This window comes from Liolophura sinensis, chromosome 13, assembly GCF_032854445.1.
Source record: "Liolophura sinensis isolate JHLJ2023 chromosome 13, CUHK_Ljap_v2, whole genome shotgun sequence".
NCBI lineage: Eukaryota > Metazoa > Mollusca > Polyplacophora > Chitonida > Chitonidae > Liolophura > Liolophura sinensis.
In genome coordinates this window covers 18,840,971-18,867,240 of record NC_088307.1, presented here as the reverse complement: position 1 = coordinate 18,867,240, position 26,270 = coordinate 18,840,971, and the positions used below count along the sequence as shown (strand labels likewise).

General features: G+C 38.6%; 2 protein-coding genes across 3 annotated transcripts; one reads left to right on the top strand and one right to left on the bottom strand.

Annotated features, from left to right (window-relative positions):
- Nucleotides 1-6,038: 6,038 nt before the first annotated feature.
- Nucleotides 6,039-17,910, bottom strand: LOC135480464 (kelch-like protein diablo). Its single transcript, XM_064760302.1, has 9 exons — nt 17,555-17,910; nt 13,731-14,261; nt 13,159-13,317; nt 11,591-11,801; nt 10,954-11,137; nt 9,920-10,063; nt 9,351-9,484; nt 8,357-8,565; nt 6,039-7,494 (listed from the first exon to the last, which is right to left on the bottom strand). Exons 1-9 carry the CDS (start codon nt 17,591-17,593, stop codon nt 7,303-7,305), a joined length of 1,803 nt encoding a protein of 600 aa, XP_064616372.1. The 5' UTR covers nt 17,594-17,910; the 3' UTR covers nt 6,039-7,302.
- A 209-nt stretch (nt 17,911-18,119) lies between these two features.
- LOC135480575 (ankyrin repeat domain-containing protein 45-like) lies at nt 18,120-24,557 on the top strand. 2 transcript variants are annotated; one of them, XM_064760441.1, is made up of 6 exons: nt 18,120-18,491; nt 19,081-19,248; nt 20,596-20,690; nt 21,525-21,663; nt 22,689-22,702; nt 24,310-24,557. In XM_064760441.1, exons 1-6 carry the CDS (start codon nt 18,197-18,199, stop codon nt 24,337-24,339), a joined length of 741 nt encoding a protein of 246 aa, XP_064616511.1. In that variant the 5' UTR covers nt 18,120-18,196; the 3' UTR covers nt 24,340-24,557. The 2 variants fall into 2 exon arrangements, with proteins under 2 accessions (XP_064616511.1, XP_064616512.1); XM_064760442.1 differs by lacking the exon at nt 22,689-22,702.
- Nucleotides 24,558-26,270: the final 1,713 nt, after the last annotated feature.

Sequence of the window (26,270 nt, the reverse complement as noted above, 5' to 3'; positions counted from 1 at the left end):
AGATTTTGTTGACAAGGTTGTACAGCAAAGCTGAGAGACAGTGTTGTAAGATATATTCCAAATTTTTGTTAAATTTGGACTGGTTTGGAAGGGCTATGGGGATGGGTGAGAGTGTGTGATAAGTATAACCACTGTGATTGGAAATGTTCAAGTTACAATCAAACGTGTTGTAAATATTTATCAAATGACCAAGACTACCCAAACAGTTGTGTATTTGAAATTTTCACTTAGGTTTATTGAAACTCCCATTACAACTTTTACGCAAGAGCTATTGTGTCTATGTTGGCAGTCTGCCAATTTCTCAACTCCCCCCCCCCCCCCCCCCACCCCATGGTTGCTTCCAAATTTCAAAACTTAACATTGTCCCGATAGACAAAACCTTTCAAGATAATTCTATGAGGACTAAACCACAGAGTAAAGTTTACCACCAATGTTTTCTAGATATTGTAGATATTTTGTTCAATTTTTGGCAAGGTGTAGTAGGGAGCGGGTTGGGTGAGTGAAAATGTTCAGAACTGGGTTGGAGCTTGTTTGGTCACTTGTTACACTCTGTAAAGCCTGTTGTAAAATATTTCATTTAAAGCTTGCTGTAAATAGATTTATATGTATGTAATAAATTTTTTTTTATAAAACTTTTAGTGAGAGTTTGTTGTTTTTTGCAGAGGACGTTCATTGAACGGTGTTTCCTTCACTGTTTTCAAAAGTTATCTGTTTATGGAGAGAGACATAAGTTAGGCGACGCCAACTATATTTTGCGTTCTGCAGTTGAGCCAACAGGCTAAAAAACACAAAATGGAGTGAAAATAAGATTGTGTGGATTTTTTCTGCTGTTAAAGGCTTTCAGATGACACAGATATATCTGTTTATTCTTATACATGTGCATATGTGCTTTGTCCAGCTATTTTTTTGTCATATGACAGCAGGAAGTCATTATGAGTGTGTTATATAGACTGAATCCTGTGGCATGGCAAGTCCTGTTTCCTTGCTCTGACCTCTTAGTGCTTTGTGCCAAGCAAGGCAGCTACAAGTATCATTATAATGTTTTTGGCGTGACCCAACCCGAGTTTGATCCCAGGTCTCCTGACTTTGAGACGGACACTCAAACTCAGCAAAGCAGTCAAAAAAAATTTTCTTTAGCACAGCATAAAATTCAATGAAATCAATGAAACATACATTAATCTTTTCATAACCACACTTCACAATTCACTGTGGCTGGATTTATGTATACTTGTATCTTGATTTGGAACTTGGCCTGAAAAGGGCAATTAAGTTCAGCCAAGTGGCAAATAACTATAAAAAAATCACATAGAACTCATCAGATGCTCAGCTGAAAACTAGATGTGCAAAGATTCATTTATTTTTTCTAGATTTTTTTGTTACGAGTTAAATTAGGATGTCGTTAGTGGCGCTTGTCACTCTTGAGGTTATCTTTTGTTTTTTTAACCCAGGTTGGGGTCAATCCAAAGACATTAAAAATGGTGCTTTCTGCTGCCTCGCTTGGCGCTAAACACTGAGAGGTTAGAGCAAGGAAACAGGACTGGTTTGCCCAGTGTGAGTATGATGTGACTGGGTGGAGTGTCATGTCTGGTGTCTTCGGCATGATACTTCAGTGGCATCAGCACTTTCACGGCATGGACTTGTCCCGCCACAAAAAGACGCAGTATATATACACACACCTAATGATTGAACGTATGACTAAAAAATTGTTAAGTACCCGGTACAATGCTAAACCTCAAGCATATATACTTGCCTTTCAATCTCTGGGGCTCATGGTGTGCAGGTTCAAAACCAGTCAAGGGCAGTGAATTTGTACATTCCCCTGCTCTCACTGCTTGCGGGGCCTTAGTGACAAGTGGCTAGTGAAACTTGTGTTGTCAGTTTCCATAGTCCACAAACATGCATTGTGGACAGTTTGTCTTCCACCAATGTGGTGTGCATACATGATACAGACAACATACACTGTGGGGACTCATCTCCCCGTTTCTTTATGATATAGCCTACTTAGCATTTTTGTCTGGTTACCGTATGATATAGCCTACATAGCACTCTTGTCCCTGTCACCGTATGATGTAGCCTACATAGCACTTTTGTCCCCAGTCACTGTATGATATAGCCTACATAGCACTTATGTCCTCAGTCACAGTGTGATAAAGCCTACATAGCACTTTTGTCCCCAGTCACTGTATGATATAGCCTACATAGCATTCTTGCCCCTCTTCACCATATGATATAGCCTACATTGCACTCTTGTCCCTCTTCACCGTATGATATAGCCTACATTGCACTCTTGTCCCTCTTTACTGTATGATATAGCCTACATTGCACTCTTGTCCCTCTTCACCGTATGATATAGCCTACATTGCACTCTTGTCCCTCTTCACTGTATGATATAGCCTACATTGCACTCTTGTCCCTCTTCACCGTATGATATAGCCTACATAGCATTCTTGTCCCTCTTCACCGTATGATATAGCCTACATTGGACTCTTGTCCCTCTTCACCGTATGATATAGCCTACATTGCACTCTTGTCCCTCTTCACCGTATGATATAGCCTACATAGCATTCTTGTCCCTCTTCACCGTATGATATAGCCTACATTGCACTCTTGTCCCTCTTCACCGCATGATATAGCCTACATTGCACTCTTGTCCCTCTTCACCGTATGATATAGCCTACATAGCATTCTTGTCCCTCTTCACCGTATGATATAGCCTACATTGCACTCTTGTCCCTCTTCACTGTATGATATAGCCTACATTGCACTCTTGTCCCTCTTCACTGTATGATGTAGCCTACATAGCATTCTTGTCCCTCTTCACCGTATGATATAGCCTACATTGCACTCTTGTCCCTCTTCACCGTATGATATAGCCTACATAGCATTCTTGTCCCTCTTCACCGTATGATATAGCCTACATTGCACTCTTGTCCCTCTTCACCGTATGATATAGCCTACATAGCATTCTTGTCCCTCTTCACCGTATGATATAGCCTACATTGCACTCTTGTCCCTCTTCACTGTATGATATAGCCTACATTGCACTCTTGTCCCTCTTCACCGTATGACATAGCCTACATAGCATTCTTGTCCCTCTTCACCGTATGATATAGCCTACATTGCACTCTTGTCCCTCTTCACCATATGATATAGCCTACATAGCATTCTTCTCCCTCTTCACCGTATGATATAGCCTACATAGCATTCTTGTCCCCCGTCACCATATGATATAGCCTACATTGCACTCTTGGATATCTGATCAATACATATAAAGGGTTGAAGAAAGAAGACTTAGACCAAACAAAATCAAACATAGCGAAGTTGGTAACCTTGTTAGTAAGAGCCAACTTTGCATCAGGTTCCTTTTAACTTGCATCAAATTAAGCTAAACATGTACATCTCAGCCAGTCTAGGTTCCAATTAATTTATTTATTTAATTTAAGTTGTACGCTGCACTACACCATCTGCAGATTGATGGCAGAGGAAGTCACCATGAGCTGGACTTGACAGCAATCACACTGATGAGAGGCTCACAGGCCATAGTCCTGCGCTAGCAGGAAACAGTGGAACAGGAACAGCTAGCAGTGCAAACAACTGGTTGACCCGTGTCAGTATAATGACTCGGGCATGGCGGCTTATTTGCCTTCGGTAAGGTGTCTCTGTGAAACAGCACTAGATAAAAGAGCAGTGGAAATCTCTCCTACAACAAGGAGAAACATTGCATACACATGTACAAAGTTTCCTTCATTGTCAAATGACTGAAAAATTGTTAAGTACAACGTTAAACCCAAGCCCTCACTGACTTCTTTCAGCTCGCATTAAATTAAACTACATCTCCCCAGAAAACCAAGGCTCTCCTTAATAAAGCAATTCAAACACAGAAAAGTTGACTATTGTTAAGTCATACTTATGCTCAATTTTATTCAAGTTAAATTTTTTTTATATAAAACATGGAGTTCTCAGTCTTCCCTATACATAATGAATGTTGTTTAAATAATTTTCACGTGTAAAATAATCTAATAATGAAAACAAAATACAAAATTTTAAAACGAGTAACACATAAAGATGTTCCAACCTTAAATTCTTTTGAACCACATTTTTTACTTTCTTTCAATGTAGATGCTTTTGTTTACAAAAAATGGTTGCATGAAAGTGTCTGTAACTTCTAAGAGTTCCTAGTTCAGTGAATGCAACCAGCACTTTTTTATCAACATTTCTATAGTTCAGAACGGAAATATTATTGTGTTTTTTACGCTGTACTTTAAGAATATTTCACTTATACGACGGCGGTCAGCTTTACGGTGGAGGAAACCGGGCAGAGCCCGGGGGACACCCACGACCATCCGCAGATTGCTGTCAGATCTTCCCACGTACAACAGGAGAGGAAACAGCATGAGCTGGATTTGAACTCAGTGCTGACAAATGTTAGAACTGATAGTATATGCCACTTGAACTAAACCGGACTAACATTTTCTATTGTGTTTTGGATGAAAAGACAGATTTACAAGATCCATTCCTGCCAGGGAAACTGAACACAATGGGACTGATCTTCAGGCTAATGTATTAGCCTTTGGTTGAGAATAATATATGCTATCCCTAATTCTGGAACCTTTTCAACCCACCTATGCAAACCACTATTTTGATTTTTTTTTTTTTTTTTTTGATTAGTGTTTTACGCCGTACTCAAGGAATATTTCAACTTATACGACGGCGGCCAGCATTATGATGGGTGGAAACCGGGCAGAGGCTGGGGGAAACCCACGACCATCCGCAGGTTGCTGACAGACCTTCTCACGTACGGCCGCCAGCATGAGCTGGACTTGAACACCACTATTTTGAAACATTCTGACAGAACTATTGGTGCGTAGAGAAATAATTTATCATCATTAATGACACAAACAGTTTTTTTGTTTTGCATCATTTTCATAATAATTGTATGCATAAATTCCACAGAAAAAAGTGCTTTAGTTGTTAAAAAGGTTGAAGATTTAAAGTACCCAAATTACAGGTCTGTATTAACAAACCCAAAAACATAAAGCAAGTTGTGTCTTCCTTAGCTAGTCCCCAAAAAAAACGTGCATAATCTTCTAGTTATTAATATCATTTTGGAATACTGTTTAAACCAAAAATATTAATTGAAAAAGTAAACCAAGGGTTTGTGTACCAGGTAATCTATAAAATCTCAGAAAGTCACAGCTCCTTTTTTTCTTACATGGTTGGCCATCTAATGAACAACATACCCATATCATTACTACAAATATCTGTCCCCAAAAATTAGAATTATGGTAATTCTTCTAATTTTTTGGAACACTCAAAATTTTTTCTGCCATTTTTCGCCACTTTACATGCAATTGTAACAGGGATAATTTTTTTTTTTCACATGGTTAGGCGATCTAATGATCAACATATTCATCTTTATTTTTCAAAAAAAGCTGGAAGATAAATGTAATTCTTTGCTTTTAGCACTTTTAAAATCGGTCCTAAAAATTGGAAGAATAAGGGGTATGTTGTGGAATACATTTCTGAAGAGGTATGTTACCGAAATATGCATTGGTGTTCCTCATAGAGTGCATGTGAAAGGAAATACTGTGAAAGGACTGTTTTCTCTGGTTTTCAAATCTCTATGGTCATGGAAAACAGGCCAGCAATCCTGTCCTGATGAGATATACAGAGCATGGAGATATACTTTTTGTCAATAGGAGACTCGAGGACAAGTTGTACAAAAGGGCCTAAATCGCAGCTAAACACGTCGATGTGTTCTGCAGCTAAACACGTCGATGTGTTCTGTGTGTACTTGTAATGCTGGAACCTGGAATGCTTGTGTACTGCCAAGGGGTTTTTATGAGAGAATTCCGATGTAATAGAAGAAAGAACAAAAGTTCATCATTTTGGACCTCTGTGCTACAGGTGGTTACAAACTCTTTGATACAGATCACAATGTTACCAAGGGGGAACAACTCAGTGCAAATGAACTAGAGTAAAAATCTCACCTGATACACTAAAAGCTGAGAACTTTGGACACAACAAGTCACATGCTGAATTCTGTTTGGTATTGATGGACAAATGATGTGTTTACAAACCTTGATATTTTTAACGGAACACCTAAACATCAGTCTAATGGTTGATGTGTGCAGACATTCAATGTATCAATCACAAAATGCATGCATTAACAAAAAACACAAAAAAACAAAAATAATAAAAATGTTGTTAGTAAATCTGACGTTGACAGACCCTGTGACTGCAATGTTGTTTCAAGTACTGCTTTGCATTTGTAGACCTCTTAAGACAGCAACAATTCTCAAGAGCTCCACAGTTTACCCGTTGCAAACAACACTCAAACTGTTGCAAACTACTGAATGTTTGATGTTCAATCTACTTTATTTCTCTTACAACAAAAGCACTTATTTTCGGATCCGATAACTTGGTAGCAGTGCCTGTTGGACAACATTGCACAATTTACCTTCTAATTTGTCAAATGTCCCCAGGTAATGCACAACAAAAAAAAACAGACGAATATAATGTGTTCTTAGAGAAGACAATTTTTGACGAACACGTAAGCATCAGCCTGATGTTTAATGTGTGCAGACATCAGATGTATCAATCACAAAATAATGGACAATGCATAAAATTATTCTCCATGATCAGATCCAGTGACCTTGTGGGCACTTTTCAGTCCACCATTAGAGCATTCATTGTTTTCATAAATATCTGACACAAGCACAAAAAGTACTTCACGAAACAGAATCTCTGCCTCACAAGCAGTCTCCCACATATGACAGCAGGACAGTATGATATCGTAACAACACAGGATGCTTACAAAGGACAATTTCCAATAAAGCAGAATTATGAAACCATCAGGATGATATAATAAATCATCTTGTGGCAAAAAAGTCGTCAATAACTTATTGCAAAGTCACACAGTGTTTTCACCAGGCAGAAAGAATAGTTTCCAGATCATGGTCTGGCAAATCTGGTCAAACTTTAGTCAGACGTTACACAGTTATCTCCCCTTAAAGCAGTTTGCCCAGCAGTACACAAGGTGGGTCACACGATCAGGTTTGCACAAGTGTCAAGTTGAAATACAGATCTTTCACATGTTAAAATACTGACAATGACAAAACACTGACAATGAAGGGGAGATCATCCTGTGTGGAGGTTGTCAAATGCAGTCCCTGGTCCAGGTTACTCCATTGCCCAGATATCTGGTTTCAGATGGTTGAAGTTTTGTGACAAACTTTGACCCGGATTACTTGCGACCACCTTGTTATGACCTTGACCTCTGTCCTTTCTGCCCCACGCTAGTCACCAGAGGTGCGGTTCATTGTGTGGCATTCTGACGACACCCACTCCACCTCCAAGGCGGCGATAGTTCATCCCACCACACAGCTTCCAGCAGTTCTGTTCTGGGTCATAAACCTCGATGGTCTTCAAGTAGGTCGTCCCATCAAACCCTCCTATGGCCATCAACTGACCATTCACCACGGCCAAACCAACCTGTCAATAACAACGGGATACTTTAGATACACTCAGTTTTCTTGTTACTGCCACCGCTGGCTGGACATGAAAGCAAAGAGGCTGCAGGCTCCAAGTTAGCTCTGTAATATTCAATGCTTGATGTGAAGTAAGTCAGGTATGGCAACAATTTAACTCCAGCTACTCAAGAGATTGATTTTGCAGACCCAGAATCCTGACCAGAATTGTATAAATAAAAGAGTTCCTGACCAAACAAATAAATAAAAACAAACCAGTTGGTGTTACCTTCATGTTAAAGGAATACAGAATTGACATATAGTGATTGGCTGACAGTAAAAATAGGATTTCCTGGGTCTCCCACACCAGCCAATCAGAAAAGATTCTGCATTCCTTTAAAATTATTTCTTCTTATAAGGTACTGCTTGTTAAACCACGAGAACACAAAAATGACTTCCCAGCCTCTTAAATGGGAAACCTAAGACTTTAAAATTGTCTGAATTGGTCTCTGCACGGTGAAATGATGTGTGATGGAACAATAATAATGTGCCGAACTATTTGTCCCACTTTATACAGAGAGCAAAGTTGAAAGCAGAAATGATACGTGTTATACAGATTTTTGCTGAATTCCACAGATACATACATGTAGGTGAGGTCTTCTTTTTCTGTGATATTGCAAAATTTTCTAATTTATTTTCTTATTTATCAACTTCATTGTTGTTTAACACAAAACTCTTTTTTTTTTTTTTACTGGAACAAAATCATTCCACTAACTGCCCATACAAAGTGTACAAACCAAACAAACCAAACAGGGAACAGCTTATGTTGTACATGTATGTCACAGTTTGACCAATAAAACAAACAATTTTAGAACTGTCTCACTTACCCCGCTCCTCCGAGATGTCATGGCAACGACTGGCTGCCATGTGTTGGTGGGTGGATTGTACCTCTCAGCACTGCTCAGCTCTGTGGCATCATCCCTGCCCCCCACAGCGTAGATCATGTTGTTGTAGACGGCTACTCCCAGGTGTTTTCTGCGGGTGCCCATGGGAGAGACCGGGGTCCAACGGTTAGACCGAGGGTCATAACGCTCCACTGGTAAAAACAAAAACAAAAACACAAAATGACACGAAGATCTTCTAATCAAAACCCCTACCCGCTAAATAATTACAAAGAGCGAAACATTCATGGTATATGGATAACAGGCTTAGGAAACAATAATGTAAAATGTTGTTCGAAGAGCGGCAAGTCACAAAAATACATCTAAAGTAATAACACGGTTCTGTTCAACAAAATTCCGCACTACAACTGGCACAGGGAATGAAACCCAGGAAGAAAACAATCACATGTTAAATCAAGGGAAACAGTTTACACCTTCACCTGATTGTCAGTTAATCAATGGAAAATTATTAACTAAGACAGCTGAAACATGGTGAAATGGCAGTCTAACAAACCACGAGCTGTAGCATCAGCCTGAAGCATCACTCTGGCAGAGTTATCTGCTCCTGGAACAGCACCCAGTGGTGTCTGACACGTTATTTCCTACACCCAGGTTTCGTCACTCCAAGGAACAACAACTTGATCAACATTTAACCATAAAAGTAACTCCAGATAACATCTTATTTTCGCACCAAAAATGTCATCAATCGACATGTGCATGCATACATAATTGGTCTATCAACATAGGAAAGTGGTAAAATACATAATTTTTACATAAATTAATGAGCATTCAAGATAATCGGGATCAGTGAGATATATGGACAAACACCTGTCTGAAGATGATAGCACCAAAAATACAGCAAATGAAAAGATAAACATAATCTATTCAGGGCAGTGCTACAATAATTAAACCAGTATACATGCAAATATGAATTTCCTACCTGTATTAAGAGGTGAGGTCCCGTCACTCCCTCCCACAGCATACAGGTACCCTCCTAACACTGCCACCCCCACTCCCAGCCGTCGGGTGCTCATAGAGGCCACTTTGTTCCACTTGTTCAGCTGGGGGTCATATCTTATGAGGTCAGAGATCGAGAGAGTTTACAAGTAGTTAGACAAATACAGCAAGAACACGGCAAGTCCTTAAACCAAAGACTATGGACAAAACTATTGAAAATAGTAAATATATACTGATCTCCATGCTCTTTGAAAACTCGTCCAGGTAATAAATTAAAAATTTAAATTTATAGCTGAACTGTAAATGCACACGCAGGTATCGTAACTACAAGATAGCAAATATGGCCCGAAAACTGAAAAATAGATACAAACTACAACTGATTTCAGCTTTTTGATTCATTCCCATATTATCTGCACAAAAAGTAATCGTGATATCAGAGTTACGTTTTATCAATACACTAAGCATTGGAATCATCATATACTGAAGACTGAGTACGACAGGCCCTTAAGTCCAACAATTTACAGTCGTCATTGGCTAACTTTTAACCCTCACCTTTCCACAAAGTTAAGACATGAGACTCCATCCTGACCCCCCACAGCATACATGTAACTGTCTAACACAGCCACACCCACACTGGTTCGACACGAACTGGTCGGGGCAACATCACTGCTCCACTGGTTGGTCTGAGGGTCATATCTGTAACATCAACAATTTTGTAGGGTCATATCTGCAATGATTATAATTTTATGAGAGTTATCTCTCATAGCAATTTTATGGGTTCGTATTTGTCATAATTACAATTTGTGAGAGTCATCTTAATAATTTTGCATGGTGGTCTCTAAGCACAATTTTGTATGGTAACCTCTTATAACAATTTTGTAAGGTCATTTCTGATAATTTGCTAAGGTGTCATCAAAAACAATTTTGTGAGGTCATATGTAGTAACAATTATGTATTGTCCCCTCTGATGATTTTGTAAGGTCATTTCTTATAACAATTTTGGTAAGGCTGTCCATGGTAATAATTTTGTAAGGCGATTTCTGATAGCAATTTTGAAAGGTCTGTTATAACAATTTTGGTCAGGTTGTCCATGGTAACAATTTTGTAAGGCAATTTCTGATAACAATTTTGTGAGGTCATTTCTTATAACAACTTTGTAAGGTCTGTTATAAAAACAATTTTGGTAAGGTTGTCCATGGTAACAATTTTGTAAGGCGATTTCTGATAACAATTTTGTGAGGTCATTTCTTATAACAATTTTGTAAGGCCTGTTATGAAAACAATTTTGGTAAAGTTGTTCATGGTAACAGTTTTGTAAGGCCATTTCTGACAACAAAATTGTAAGATCATTTCTTATAACAATTTTGTAAGGTCTGTTGTAACAATAATTTTGGTAAGGTTGTCAATGGTAACACTTTGATAACAAGTGTGTAAGGTCAACTGTGTACTGAAAATTACATCTGAGCAGATGATCACCATGGTGTTTTCAGCAAAAGTGTACTTTAAACATCTGGTGTAAGAAAACAGACAATTCCAAATCCTAATTATTCAGAGTAAAAAGGACAACTAAAGACACTTTTACTAACCGTTCTATGCTATTTAAATAAGACTGGCCATCATGACCTCCCACTGCATACAGAAGACTATTCAGTACAGCCACGCCCACTCCACAACGCCGCTTGCTCATTGGTGCAACCATCCGCCACTCATTAGTCTGTGGGTCAAATCTCTCCACGCTGGATATGGCATCTCCACTGCACCAGCCTCCAACTGAAAACAGGTTAAACACACATGTAGCCATAAAACTGTAACAGTACAAGCTGAAGTGTAACGAAGGCCTGCTTGAAAAAAACACAAAATGTGAACCCATGACCCTTGTTTGTTTGCTCAGGTGATATTTTGAACGCTAGAATAGTTGATAACAAAACTCCTTCAGCAGAAGCATTTTGCTTAATGGATCAGCAATGTTTGCCAACCACAAAAAAATCCTTACTCTCACCCTGGATGTGTTAGAAACTCATTGTCAGCATGTATGCAAACACATTCTTCATGAGGTCTATATTTCACTCATGGCAAGAAATTGTTGCATTCTTACGTGTATAAAACGCCAAGCATCATATATACAAATTTACCTTAGGGGATCTTGGCCAGATACCTCTTACCTGGAGAACTGAATGAGTGCTGCGCAATGTAACTGATAGTTATTCCTGAACTGTCACTCACCTGCAAACAAGACTTCACCACAACGTATGGGTTTACGGGGGCGTGTCCTCGGGCCTTGCATAAGGGGGCGCTCTTGTGGCAGGAGGAGATAATTTTTGGCTTCATCGACTAGATCTCGACAAGACTCGTCGCTTTTAATTAACAGGTCGGATCCAACAGTTCCGACTAGAAATTTGGGACTCATTAAGGGTAACCTCACATGTTGTAATACCTGACAAAAAAAAAAAAAAATTCAGATATTCGTTATGTAAGTCTGTATGACTCCATTACGACAGGAGATCTTCTTGAACATTTATTCATTCAACTGATCTCAGGAATTTTTTCATTCCTATCATCAAGCTAATCAGGTTCATCAATGAAGGAAGAGGAGGTGGGAGCTTAGAGAAAGCTAATGCTCCTACCTCCGCGATGCCTGGCTTTCTGAGCAAGAGCTGGACTTGAACACTCGACCACATAGTCAAGGGCTGGGGGTCCAATGCAAAGCATTCTAGTCAAGTGGTCTTTTCTATCTTTCATGCAAGTTGTATCCCATCTTCAATATGTGCTGTAAAATGAAGCCAACACTGGCCAACACAGATGAAGGTATATCTGCAGAAGATAATTCTGTCTTTTTTGCCAATAGGCTTATTTATTCCAGCATCTGTCATGTGTCACTTGACTCAAATGAAGATAACTGCAAACATACTTAATGTTGCTATTCTGGCATAATAAAGCATGTACTCAGGGCTTGAAATAAGCTGCGAACTATGGTTCAGGTTACAGGGAGGTTACACAATGACAAATTTCTGAGAATGAATTTTCATTCACTGAAGACAAACTGATGAAACTGGAGAAAAATAAAATACTAAATACCCTGAATGGCTAAATCTGTTGAAGAGCTGCGCTACACAACGTTGAAAAATTTATTTCCCGTTCTCGGCGCAATCTTCTTTCAAGTCGAAAGTGTCATAAATCCATATCCCGATGACAGAAAACTTTAACTTATTTACTGTCACACAGTGCATTGCACTCTGGGTGTATGAAAGTTGTGCGCCGACTGTGCCACCGTGAGCGCTAAATTCGTTAAAACAATAATTTAAATGACAGCTACGATAAGAAATCATTGGAGTTAATTATAATGACGCAATGCCAAGTTTTGAGTAAGTGACACATATTTTTACATTGTCATAAGACCTTAATAGACCGGCAGGAAATATATCTTTATTTACTGTTATTAAAAAATAAAATCAAATAAATCATACTTACATCATAATAAATTAACAATAAAATAAAATTTCAAAAATAAAAAGCCAAATAATTTTGATTTGAGAAAATAATTTCTGACTTATGTAATTACTTGGTGTTTAACATTGTACTCAAGAGAATAAAGAACAGAGAATAAATGCTATATCACGGTATAATACATACCCCCAGATAACAGGGTTTCACTCTGTTCAATTACTGTAACCTATCCTGTAACGTAATGGGTTACAACAAACAAATAGGTAACTGGTATGAGGTCTTATTTCAAGCCCTGTGTACTTCAATGTTAATATGCGCAACACAGTGAGTTGGTGCTTTTCACCCACCATAGGTAGATGGTTTCGCCTCTCTTGTATGTTGTACTTGACCCAGCCCATTACAGCGTTGTACACCTGCTCCTCACTTCTCACATTCAACTCATCGCTGGAGATGATGTCTACCAGCTGATTCACAGGTAACAGTAAAAACTCCTCACTTTCCATGACCTGAAGGCAGAAGATGAGAAATTTATTGTCAACAAGAGGCTATTTACAATTCAGTCTACATAATTAACAGTCCTTTCTTCATCAGTTACAACGGTGGACTATATAGGAGTTATTTATTTCAACAAATTTCCATGCTTGTTATCACAGCTTACATGCTTGAATGCTGTTTAAGTACTGTAACAATCCATAAACCAGCAAAGTAACTCAGAAGGAAACCATTTTGACAATCTCATTCTCATTTCCACTTTAAAGTCATTCTCAGGAGAATTTTGCCACGTGAGGCAAGTTTATTATGTTCAGCTGTTCAGTGGGTCAACTAGTAACAATCTATCTTCAGGAAATCATTATTTGCAGAAGCCAACTTATGTTCACCGTTAAGTGCCTTTAAAGGAAAGAATAAAAGGCTGTTATACCTCTTGAAAATTGTGTTGTGTAAACTTATCCGCTATTCTTAGCAAATCTCTACAGGCGTGGGTGTCTGCGAAAGCTCGTATCCCGAGGCAGTTTGAGGGGTCGAGTTGTCTTTTGAGGAATTCGCAGCACACATCTTGTATCTCAGCCAGCTGGAGAAGACAAGCGGCAGGCAGTAGAGTCTGAACATTGCTTTCTTCCACAGTGATGTTGGATGTGTAGCAAAAGTCTATAAGCAACTCCATGGCATTTTCATCTATGTCACGGATGGTCACTTCAGTCTGCCGGCTTTCCGCAAGCTCCCCAGTGAACATAGCATGAAAATATGGGCTGCATGCTGACAGAATCACTCGATGAGCAAATATTTTTCTCTGTCCAACTATCAGCACTACATCACAAAGTTCTCTGTGTTTGCGTAGTACGTTTATTGCTTCCAAAGTGTGCCTGGGGTGCTTGTCGGAGGTGTAGGCCAGGCGAGCCGGCGACGGGGCCCGCTCCATGGAAACTGGTTCAAACGGATTCATCTTGACTGACTGCTGGAGGAGAACAAGAAATATTAACACTGATGTGTGAATCAAAACAATAATAATTTCATCGTTGCTTTTCAATAGCTCACTGTTTTGGTCATTCACTACCTTTATTTCACTTGTTTATTTGAATGCTAACTTCAAGAATATCTCGGGGGCCTCCATGGCTCTGTTGGTTAGCACAGCGTTATCCTCTCACCAATGGCCTCTCACCAATGTGGTCGGTGTGAGTTCAAACCAGCTCATGCTGGCTTCCTCTAAGGCAGTAGGTGGGAAGGTCTGCCAGCGAGTTGCAGATGGTTGTGGTCTTTGCCCGGTTTCCTCCCACCATAATGCTGGCCACCGCCTTCGTATAAGTGAAATAATCTTGAGTACAGCGTAAAACACAAATCAAATCAAGAATATTTCAGTTACGCTTACAACATAGTGGTCAGATTGATGGGTGGAGTAAACCGAGCAGAAACCACCTGTTTAGCTAGACACCTCAGATGTGGAATTTCAGCATGACAGGCAACCACGCCATTCACTGAAGAATCTTCAGCCACTGATGCACAATCAGTGGTATATTGTGGTTAGGTCCCCAGGGCACTGAAGTTACTCCTCTCTATGGAAAGGTCAATCAACATAGCAAATCAACACCAAATACTCATACACATCTGCTACAAACTTGATGAAACCATAACTTTCATCCATGACTAACTTGCCCATTTTCCCAGATTCTGAGAGTTCCATTGAGTTTAGAAAGGTGTTTTAGAGTTTGTTTGGAACATGGGATGATGTTCTACTGGAAAATTTTCAGCATTTCATGACATTTATTTGTCTCTAAAAATGTACTTTTGTGGATGAAATTTGGGATCATTTAGAGTATTGTATATAATCTTTTACATATAATCTCTTACATATAATTCCCCATTAGGAAACAAGACCTATTCAAAATCACATCAGAGTCACACTGCTGACTGATCCTGCATATTAAACTGATTCTTCTAAGTTTCAACATGCTGGGTCGTCAAGGTCAGCATAGCGCAACAAAGAAACTTAACATGCGCCAGTTTTGCCATATGACGCCGGTATTTTCGAGAAATAACTCAAGGTCAACAAGAAGTATTTCAGCAAGTTTTAAGATTATGAAGGTCTAAGAATAAATACGAATATAAACTGTAAGAAGAGCAATAGCAGACAACCATTTACAAAATTGCAAGACATAAAAAAAAAAAAAAAAACTCTCATGACATCTAATATAAGCCCAGGGCACAATGACAACAAACTCTCTCTCGAAAATAAACCCCAAATGTTACCCATGTGTGGGTAAATGTAACTCATATTCCGGATAATTTGAAATCAGGATCTGAAAATCCTATTATCGGCAACAAATGCTGTTCATGTGTGCTGGGCTTGAGTATTCGAGGTATTTTTTTTATCAAAATATGTTGTAACACGATATCAGGTCGCACTTAGAATTAAAATTTCGACAATTTAAAAGGTCAGTGTGTTGACCTTAAAACACCCCAGCCCACATCCATATAGATTCTGGAGCTATCATGTAGGCTATTTCAGATTAGGTTTACATTAGTACAGCTGATGTTCAAAAGATAAGCCTAAGGCTATATCTTAATAAATATCAACACGAAATGAATGACACTAGTTCAGTTAAATTAAACACTGAGGTTTATTTTCAACAGTTTCTGATATTTACCTGCCTCAACGTTTGATCATGGAATTCAAAAACTTGGAAGGTCTATTCCTTAAGGCACTTTGCAAAATGAAGTCGGCCCATAAATCAACTCCAAAATAGGACCTTTATTACCACTCCTTCAAGTGTAAATCCGCGATTAGCGATGAGTTCATCAGTCATCATGGATGTAGAACAGAAAGAACAATTTGCCCAGTCAGTTGAGCAAGAAAAACTAATGCTAAAGGTTCCAGTAAAGGCTCGCAGCTATCATGTGCGCATCAGCTTCTTTATCCATGTTTTCTGCCCTAGCTTCAGATACAATCCGGATTTTGGATGCACCCGATGCGCCATACCTGCACACCACAATTTTGAAGAGAGAAAAGTCAACACTTTATCAGATTTTCTGCATATAACTAGTCTGAAATGGATTTAAACATGATTAAAAGCATCACTTTCTTTAGCCCATGAACTTGGCTAACGTTTAAAATAGTGGTATTTAAAAACAGTTCAGCGTGTAGAAACTCCGCCCAACAAAAATCCGTGCAAAATGAATCAATGCATGCATTTATCAAGTAAAACTCCAATAAATCATGTTCACCAAGACATTCTCTGTTCCTCTGCCAATTTTTGTCACATTCTATAGCCGTTAAGGTCAGTAAACCCAAGATAATTCACAGTTGTGACTTATGTTCAAATGCTGTGTGGACATCGTGACCTAATAAATCAGGCTGTTGCTCGACGCACATGCATGGTTGACCTTTCACCACGTCTCTATGTTTTGATCAGCTGGCTGTCAGTTCTGGCAGACAGAAAGCCATGTTACAGCAGAGGTGCGAATTTGGAATTGTCTGAAAGCTATGGAGCAGAATGACGGACACCCACAATTTGTGTGAAACGTCAAATTAAGTTTGCAGTAAACAGGGGAGTTATCTTCGGCAACGGTTCTATTCTAAATTTCACAGAAAGGCAAACTTCTGCTGCGTATGTACACCTAGATGACCCAGATTTTAAAACCATGACAGCACGCCGCAACCTGCTAAATATGAGCCTATTTTCAACTTCAGCTAAAACTTACAAGAGAATGGTGATGTAAAGGCAAGTAGAGACTGTGGCACAATGTTCATAAATATTTAAGCTTTCATGATTGCCGTGCTTTATTCAGGACGAACCTAATGCGCATGCATCGGAATTCAACGAGGGGGTAGCTCTTTGTAAGCATTATACTGGAATAAGGTTCACACAGCTAAGGGTTGCCAGCGATCCCCGCGTTTCAGTATATATAAGCCACCCTTAAACTGAGGTCTCGGGCTACATTTTCTCTCCAATCCTCCACAGCAATTGGCGTGTGCCACCATATTGGAGTGGGATTTACGGGCCAACTTTGTGGAATGGACCTACCGCGTATTTGAATTCAACGATTTAACGTTCAGGTGGGTACATATCAGAAACTGTTGAAAAATAGACCCTAACGTTGAATGTAATTAACCTAGAATGACACCATCTTTTCGAATGTTCCAAAAGATATCTGCTTATCGAGATTTAAATTCTAGACATCTAGACAATAATAGGTGGTCTACACATCCAAAATGATTCAGAAAAAAAAGACAAAAATGAAAATGCACACTTTGGTGTAGACGTTGTTGTTGTAATTAAGTTCCTGCATGAACTGTCAAAACTACACACCCACAGAGTGGCCGCTTCCTGTGCTCCACGGTATTTACACGCTTGTACATCTGTTGCGTATCAATCGCAGTAATGATAGAAATCCTACGTGTCCTTATTTCGCAGACAAGGTGAGTCCTCAGGCGAAATATTTGTCATCAAATTCCATCAAACGTCCACATCTTTCCTTCTCGCCCCTCCATCTTTGGGCAGTGACACAGTCTCTGACACGTTCCCTGATTGGCTTATGCTGCTACACCAAATATTCAGCTCAAACTTTCTATAATTTTTTTGGCCAAAACAAAGACATTTAGAATAAGAATCATAAATTCAAACATGTCCATTGTGGATCTATGCAAACATTTAGAAGAATAAAACATTTCGATCTTATGCTTCAGTTAAATATTGGAAAACCCCTTACCTTTCGCGGTGGCAAACCATTTTTCACAGCCAATCAGAAGTCGCGTCTCAAACAGGCACTCTAAGTAATGACGTCACATTGTTGTTCGTAACGGGGATTCCCTCGACAAGTATCCACATTTGTCTGCACTTTCATGCGACTCTGTCTAAAACTAACTCTAAATCAAGAAAACTTGGAAGAAGTATGACTGCCACAGAGGAAAACAAAGAGGAAGTACAAGAGGAAGAAGTGGAGGTTGAGGTTTTGTTGCCGAATACAAATATTGTGACACACTGCGTTCTCAAAGCAGCCGCGGCCAGGCTTGCCAAATGTTTCGATGACGACGAAGACCCGTTCAAGGAAAATGTGGCGGAGTTAATAACCGAGCGAGGTGACGATGGAAAATCTCCTCTGGACATTGCTTCTACTTTGGGGCGCGTTGAAATAATCCGAGAATTATTGCACAGAGGAGCTGATGTGAATGACACAACTGAGAAAGGTTCATTTTGTTTTGGTTAGCCTATTGTAGTTGATTTTAGTTATTCCTATGATAATTGATCCCCACTACTTTTTCATGCATTCAACAATCTGTGAAAGAAAATTTAACTGGAGAGTTCTCAAGATTAAAACATTACGTATGTATATTGGTGAGTGCCTTACGATAATACATGTATGTTTTAATACACGAATCACATTTTTTTTATAGATGAATGACAAATTTTACGATTAAATTGGCATATTTCTCTAACTTATTCTCACGTTCATATGTTGTAGCAGTTGTTGTTAGGCATACTGTAGTTTATGATTATTTTCCTGTCCAGACTGATAAATAATATTTACATCGCAACCCAGAGCAAATTATTATTATACATAAATTTTATCATCCACCAATTAAAATGGGAAAAGATTGGGAAATAAGTGTAATCTGTAAAGGTACATGAATTTGTTTAGACCTAGAAATGTCACAAAAATTATGCAGTGTACAGTACTTACATGTAGAGAGTTAAATAATTGTTCAGATGCCTTCACTTTGTTTAACAGTGAATAATGAATTTTTTTGTCTTTGTGTTGTTTTATTTTCTTCTCAGGTTATTGTGCTTTACACCATGCTGCTGCTTGGGGTCAGGTGAGTGTCCTCAAAGTCTTGGTTGAATTCAGTGCTGATTTGCAGCAACGAAACTGCCACGGAGAAAGGGCACGAGAAACAGCTCTACGATACAACAAGTCAGAGTGTGTGGATTTTTTAGACTGGGCAGGTATGTTTGTTGTTTTGAATTATGAAGTTACATTGGGTGTTTACATGGACCATTTGTCTCCCACCATGGTGGCATACAAGTCTGCACATGACACTGTGGAAAATTTGTCAGTAATCTGTCAAAGGGATATGGCACTCTTGCTTCCTGCATCCATAAAGTTGACCAACATTGTATATATGTGAAAAAGAAGTTGGGAGACCTGGGCCAGGTTGTTCAAAACTGTTTTAAGACTTAATACCACATTTAACTTTAAACTTCAATTTTGTACATGGCCTAAAAAACATTGTGTAACATTATATTAAATAGGAAATAAAACTGCTGCTGTTACACTTTGGTTGTGGATAACTGCACTGGCGGCTGAGTTTGGCTAAAATTTTAAATATAAAATATGACATAATACCAGTATTAACTAATACACTTTTGAACAATTGGGTCCTGGGACCAAGCCCAAGTCAGGTCATCCCAAAGACTAAAAATACTTATAGTACTTTTTGCTGCCTCGTTTGGTGCTCAGCACTGAGAGGTTAGAGGAAACATGACTGGTTGGCACAGTGTCAGTATAATGTGACTGGGTGGGGTGTCATGTCTAGTGTCTTCTACATGATACTTCAGTGGCAGCAGTACTTTGGCAGGATGACCTGACCTTACCACAGTACTGTATCTACATACATTTAATGACTCCTCATTGTAATATGACTGACAAATTGTTAAGTACATCAAAAAAAGATCCCAAACATACATACATACATGAAAATGATGAATTCTTGAATAGGGCTTTGAAACAACAATCAATCAATCAATCTTATGGGCTGGAAATTTGATTTGCAGCCACTGTAAATCCAGTTCAGGTCACTGCAGTCCACTTCAAGCTGAACTGCTCTTCAAGAAGACTGAAAAATATGACTGTACTAAATACCAACATCAGCTGGACTAAAATGCAACATCTGTTGAAGATGGCTCTCTTTCTTAAAAGAGAAGAAAATTTGAATATCAATCAAATACCATTGGCTGAGGCAACGCATCCCCAGTATAAATTACAAGATGGAGGATGCGATGGATTCAGTGATTTAGGCCTGCTTTGCCGTTTTCAGGCTTTATGTGTAGGGCGAGGAAAAATTGCAAAATTATGCAGCAGGCACCACCATATGTGCTCTTTTCAGCCTATAGTGTCATTTTTTCAAGTTTTCTTCTCCTTTAAGGTGATGCTTTGACATGACATGATTATTTTCACGAAGTAAGCGTAATTTTGTATTGTTCTGCATTTGAGGTATCTGCTAATAGTAAACTACAGTAAAAAATAGGCAAACAGAATCTGTTGCTGTCACTTGTAACAATTTATCTTTTCAGAGGCTCGAAAAGCATTACTCGATGCAATTAAGGGCATACAGGAGACCTTGGCAGACCCCGAGAAAATCCAAGGGCGCTGGGTGAAAGATGACAAGGTCGGGGTGAAATACAGGCTCATACTCTTGGTGCCATTTTGGGTTATGTAATTTAGATCGAAATCAAGGAAGTGATGAAACTTATGGCTGCCACTCTGTTTTGTCTATATATGTTTGAAAACTGCAACCTACACTCTGTCAACATGAAACTATAAACATTCAAGTAAATTAGTGCCTCCTATATGTTCTGCCTTGGTAGCCATAGCTTGACGTTTGGTGCAGAAAAAAAGGGGAGACAACCTATATGTTTTTATGTGGGGTCATGATGATGAGGCAGGAAGTGATGTTAGAAAACAGAAAAACTCTGTCACAACCTTTGTTTCTAACAATACTTTATACACATGCAAATTCTCTTTATCTAAAGTATGCACAACATGATTCTAAACAATGCCGCAAACCAGTTTATTGTTGAATGCGGATTAAGTAATTCCGCACAAGAACACCAGTGCTGAGGCTAAGCTTAAACAAGCCTACATTCAAAGGTCAAGCTAGTCTAGTGGTTGCAGTGATGTAAACAGAATGCTGAGAGCGGCACATGCACTGTAAGGAGTATGAAGTGTGGCAAACCTTAGAATGGGCTTTGGAAATTAAATGTTTTGTACATAGATGGCATAGGCTGTGTTACGGTCATCTGGTGAATATTCTAAGTAATGATCGGTCAGCTGTTTTATTGCGCTATTGAACTATATTCCTGGCTGAAATATGCTTATAGTTTGTCAACAGTTCTATAGACGAAACAGCAAAACAGATTTTTGATCATTGGTTGGAATATTCACTTGACATCCATAGGTTATCCGCTGCAGAACTGTTAACCAGTCAGTTTTGATCTTTTAGGTACTTGTTACAAACACTTGTAAGGAGAAGTCTGATTGGATAGAAAACACACCTGAAGCAACAACTTCTGATTTCATCACACAAAAGCTAGAAATGGAGGAAAGATTGGCTGCAACTTTAGCTAAGTTAACCGAGGAACGTAAGTATTACATACCCTCTGCTTACGAGCAAGTGGATCTTAATACATTATCATTAAAGGCTGTTATACTTGTATGTACTTTTGATATATTAGGCCATCCTTAAAAGCATGTTTGTTGGGCATAACCCAGTCCTATGAGAAAAACATAGGACCAGTTGGTAGTGAATTTTTTTTTATTCTGCCCTTATGGAAAAGATACCAAAATGTTAAAAGAAATTAACTTTGACACTAAAATGTAAAAAAAAAAAATTATGTCAAAGTCCAAATAAATATTTTAATAATAGGACAGTTTCTTGGAGGATCAGTCAGGTTCTGCCCCATTAGCATTTTTTTTAGTTTCAATTCAACAAAAATGTTATATTATATTTATATTGAAATTTTCAAGACATTTTTCTTTGTTACTAGCTTCAGATAAAGAAGTTTTTTTGATTAGATTACCCTAAATGACCTAAAAATTCACCCACAAAGTGCATATTTTGGAAGCAAATAAATGTCAAAAAGTAATATTTTCTGTGATGACATTACATTTTTCCAGTAGTATATCATCCCTTGTTCCAAGCAAACCTCAAAACACCATTCTAAAATCAATAGAACTCTTAGAATGAAGAAAAATGAGCAAGTTTGTCACGGACGAAAATTTATGGTCATTGAGGGTAATTAAAATGTTTTAAGAGACATTACGTGTTTTTTACTGATAACTAGTTGACTTCTACTGACACTTTTCATGAGTGCATTTCTAGAGATCTATGGCTTTCCACCATGGGGGTATAAATGGTCACAATGAACATTCTCTGAAAAGTGAAAGTCTGCATGTGCCATGAGAGATACTTTCTTTTTGTGACATTACATTCTGGTTTCCTCCGTCCACGAAATTAACATCTGGCATAAAACTGAAATGAAACACCAATCTGTTAATCAGTTCGTTATATCATGTCTCACCACACATGTACAACCTAAAATTACACAATCTGTGCGTCTGTTTTTCATTGTACTACTTTTTTTCCTCCCGCTTTTCGGGCTTGTAGGCCCCGTTTCAGCTGTAAGTATTATGTTATTCAGTATTGTGTATCTATGGTTTAAGCACATTGGACATAGTTTTCAACAAATAATTGAAGCAGTTATTGCCCTTACAAGGTGGCTGATAGTTGCCATGACAACACATATCTGTTGAAAACTGTGCTTGATCAAGCACTACTGTTGTATAAACCTGCATATATTTGGAATTTTGATCATAATTGTGTAATGTTCATAAATATCAAACTTATATCTTAATAACATTGAAGCCTAGCAATCAGTCAAAGTGTGAAATCAGTGGGTTGCTTAGCTTCATTGTGTCAACATTTTTATTTTCGTTTTGTACAATAATAGCATTTTATATTGTGTATATTTTATACATAAAAGAACATTGTTCATGCATATGTTATTAATGTTGTCTGTAATATTATTACATATTTATTTTCATTTCCCTTCCTATATCCCCATGGTGAAGATCTAAATGGTTCCACCTGCTCACCCCTCCAGTTGCCTCAAACATTCTGAATGCTCTGTTCTGTTATGTTATGTGCTGCATTAACTTTATTTCAGTGCATTGTCTTGTTTCACTTTTTATTTCAGTTGATGAAAATTTCATGTTTTTACAGCCATGTTTTTAAAGACAGTGTAGATTAACATGGTGTAAGCAGTGACTGGGTACAACTGTCAGACCATTGAAGAATTATGTTGTTTGTTCAGATCTAACTCTTGGTGGTCTTCTTTGACGCTTCAAGTCGGGAGTTTTATCAGGTGCTAGGCAAAAGACAGTAGTTTACTCCAGGCACACCAGCTTCCTAAGGGCACACCATTTTCTTCTGGGCACTCCAGCTTCCTGTGGGCATACCATTTTCTTCTGGGCACTCCGGCTTCCTATGGGCACACCAGTTTCCCCTGGGCACTCCAGCTTCCTATAGGCACACCAGTTTCTCCTGGGCATTCCAGTTTCCTTGGGGCACATCAGTTTCCTGTGGGCACCCAGGTTTCCTCTGGGCCACCCAGTTTCCTCTGCACACACCAGATTCCTTTGGGCACCCATGTTTCCTCTGGATACATTGGTTTCCTCTGTGTACACTGGTTTCCTCTGGGCACCGATGTTTCCTCTGGGCACACTGGTTTCCTCCACCTACAAGTATAAACCTGATCACTGTTAAAAGTAAAAGTTAAATCCTTGGGTATGGCAGTAAACACCAGACAATGCTGGTACAATACTTTTACTGTGTGGAGGAATTGATACAGGACTGCATTGCACAGCTGCATTCTGAAGTGGTGATGGCATTTTGGTGTCAACAATGTTATAAAATTGTTTTGGGTTTTTTTTTGGCCCCAAGTCCAGCATTTAATGTTGGAATAGCTCATTTGTATACATGGGTGCACACCACACTTGTTAACTCTGAAAGAATTTCTTCAAAGTTGAAAATGAAAGTAGAATCACTTAAAAGCAAAGTTTCAAGGTTAGATTTGAAAAATATCAAATATGCATTTCGTTCAGAGAAAAAAATTCTAAAAGAAGAGAAGTAAGTGGATTTCAGACATACATTTTTGGCAGTCTTACATACCATGATGCTGATGGCAAGAAAATGATCTAATTATTGGTACATCTGGGTTTCTTTGCAGAAGGTGAAAGGAGCGAAAAAAAGTAAATAACCAACTCTTAATTGACCATGAACAAGCTTGTGTACTGTTAATGGACCGTGGACAAACTGATGTACTCCTAATGGACTATGGACAAACTGATGTACTCTGCATAGACCATGGACAAACTGATACTGAGGCACGAGCTACTGTTTGAGAATGAAATCGAGAGTTTGAGAGAATAATGTCCAGTTTTACAGAACCATCGCAGGTTATTGTAACGACGGTAGCAATATCCGTGTATGTATTTGGCCTGTATGTATGTCTGGGGTTTTATGTCAATATTAACTGTGCCATGGCGCCAAAGTGCTGTTGCCACTGAAATATCATGCCGAAGACACCAGCCATGACACCCTAAGTTGTGGCACACGCTCTAACTATTAGGCTGCTGAAGTGGTCCAGCTGTTCATATAGTTGTAACTATGAGCTAAGCCTAGAATAGCTTTATAGAACTTCACCATGGTTTTGCTGGATTCTGCATAGAGGGGTGGTGTTGACATGCTTATGGAAACCATCAAGATAATAGGGATTTAACAGAAGGTGAATGTGGTGAAGTCTTTGGCATCAATTTGATCTTCTTAAAAAATTTAAAAAGATTTCAAGGATAACAGGTCTTCAACTGCCTAACAAATAAAAAGAAATTACTGCCCTTCTGGGCTGATTTGGTTAACATGTTGTTGTTGTTGGGAAATTGAAGCTGTGTTCTGTGGGGCCTGTGGTAATACGCAGTCTTTGGTGCTTTGTGTAGTCTTGAATGACGTTCACAAGAGACCACTTCCCTTCCATCAATACTACTGTTTTAGCACATTCCCGAGGAATTTATTCATACAATTGTTTTGAAAATGACTCTATAAATAATTTGTGTCACTGAAGATACAAACTTCATAAAACTGTGTGAGTTATTTCTCCAGACCCCATAGGTCTTTCACTGTGTTTTAATGTATCGGTTGAAGAGATGGTTGAAAAATTAGGGTATATCCAGCATGAGCTGGGCTTGAACTCACATCGACAGCATTGGTGAGAGGCTCCTGATTCATTAAGCTGTGCTAGTGCACTAAACAACTGAGCCCCGGAGGCCCATTTTGAGACAGACAGATTAAATGGTTCACAGTTGAAGATGAGATAAAAAATATAGACTTTTCATGTTGTCTGAGAGCATGTGGACTTAAAATCTGAATATAACAAAATTGAAACAATGTATTAGCTGAGTACATTTTCTATTATTGAATTATTGCTACATGTATAAGCCTCATTGTTGCAATTGGTGATACAGAATTTGTTGCATGAAAACAGGTCCAAACATGTGGATAAAATGTTACTTGTAAGCATTAAATCAAATGAAATAAAGCATATCCCATGAGACAATTTATAGCAACAAATTATTCCAGAATGGACCAAGTAGGCCTACAAGCCATATCCAAAACTGAAGGGCCTTGGTATTAGCAACTTCTTCAGGTGACCGTAGTAGTGTTCTTTGTGAATCCTGAACATACATGTGGGCTGTACTTCCACAAAGCTCTCAAAACATTTCTTTTTTACAATTTCTGGCATTGTAATCTGCATGTATCTTTTGTGAAAAAGAGTTATGAAAAATTTTATGCAAGTGCATTGCTCATTATTAGAAATTTTGCAAGGAAAATGTTTATATACTATGAAAGCTGTGATGTAAAATCCGTCCACTTCTTGATGTTTATTTGTGCATTGAGAAGTTGTGTTAATGTTTCATAAAACTACATGTACACAGGGCAAGGATTGTTTCTTTCTTTGTGGACATTTGGTTGTTATTTATTTACTTTTTTGATTGAAATTATACGCCTTGTACTCAAGAATATTTTCACTCATGCAACGGTGGCCAGCATTATGGTGGGAGGAAACCACGTAAAACCCGGGGAAAAACCCATAACCATCCACAGGTTGCTGGCAGACCTTCCCACATACAATTG

Bases quoted from the DNA above. Each gene is read 5' to 3' on its own strand.
- LOC135480464 (XM_064760302.1), bottom strand. From the start codon at position 17,593: ATGCAGGAACTTAATTACAACAACAACGTCTACACCAAA. The intron at 14,262-17,554 runs GTGTGCATTTTC...CTCCTCCAGCAG, and splicing joins ACAACAACGTCTACACCAAA to TCAGTCAAGATGAATCCGTT. The intron at 9,485-9,919 runs GTGAGGGTTAAA...TGACCTCATAAG, and splicing joins TGTCTTAACTTTGTGGAAAG to ATATGACCCCCAGCTGAACA.
- LOC135480575 (XM_064760441.1), top strand. From the start codon at position 18,197: ATGACTGCCACAGAGGAAAACAAAGAGGAAGTACAAGAGGAAGAAGTG. The intron at 19,249-20,595 runs GTATGTTTGTTG...TTATCTTTTCAG, and splicing joins GGATTTTTTAGACTGGGCAG to AGGCTCGAAAAGCATTACTC. The intron at 20,691-21,524 runs GTCGGGGTGAAA...TTGATCTTTTAG, and splicing joins GCTGGGTGAAAGATGACAAG to GTACTTGTTACAAACACTTG.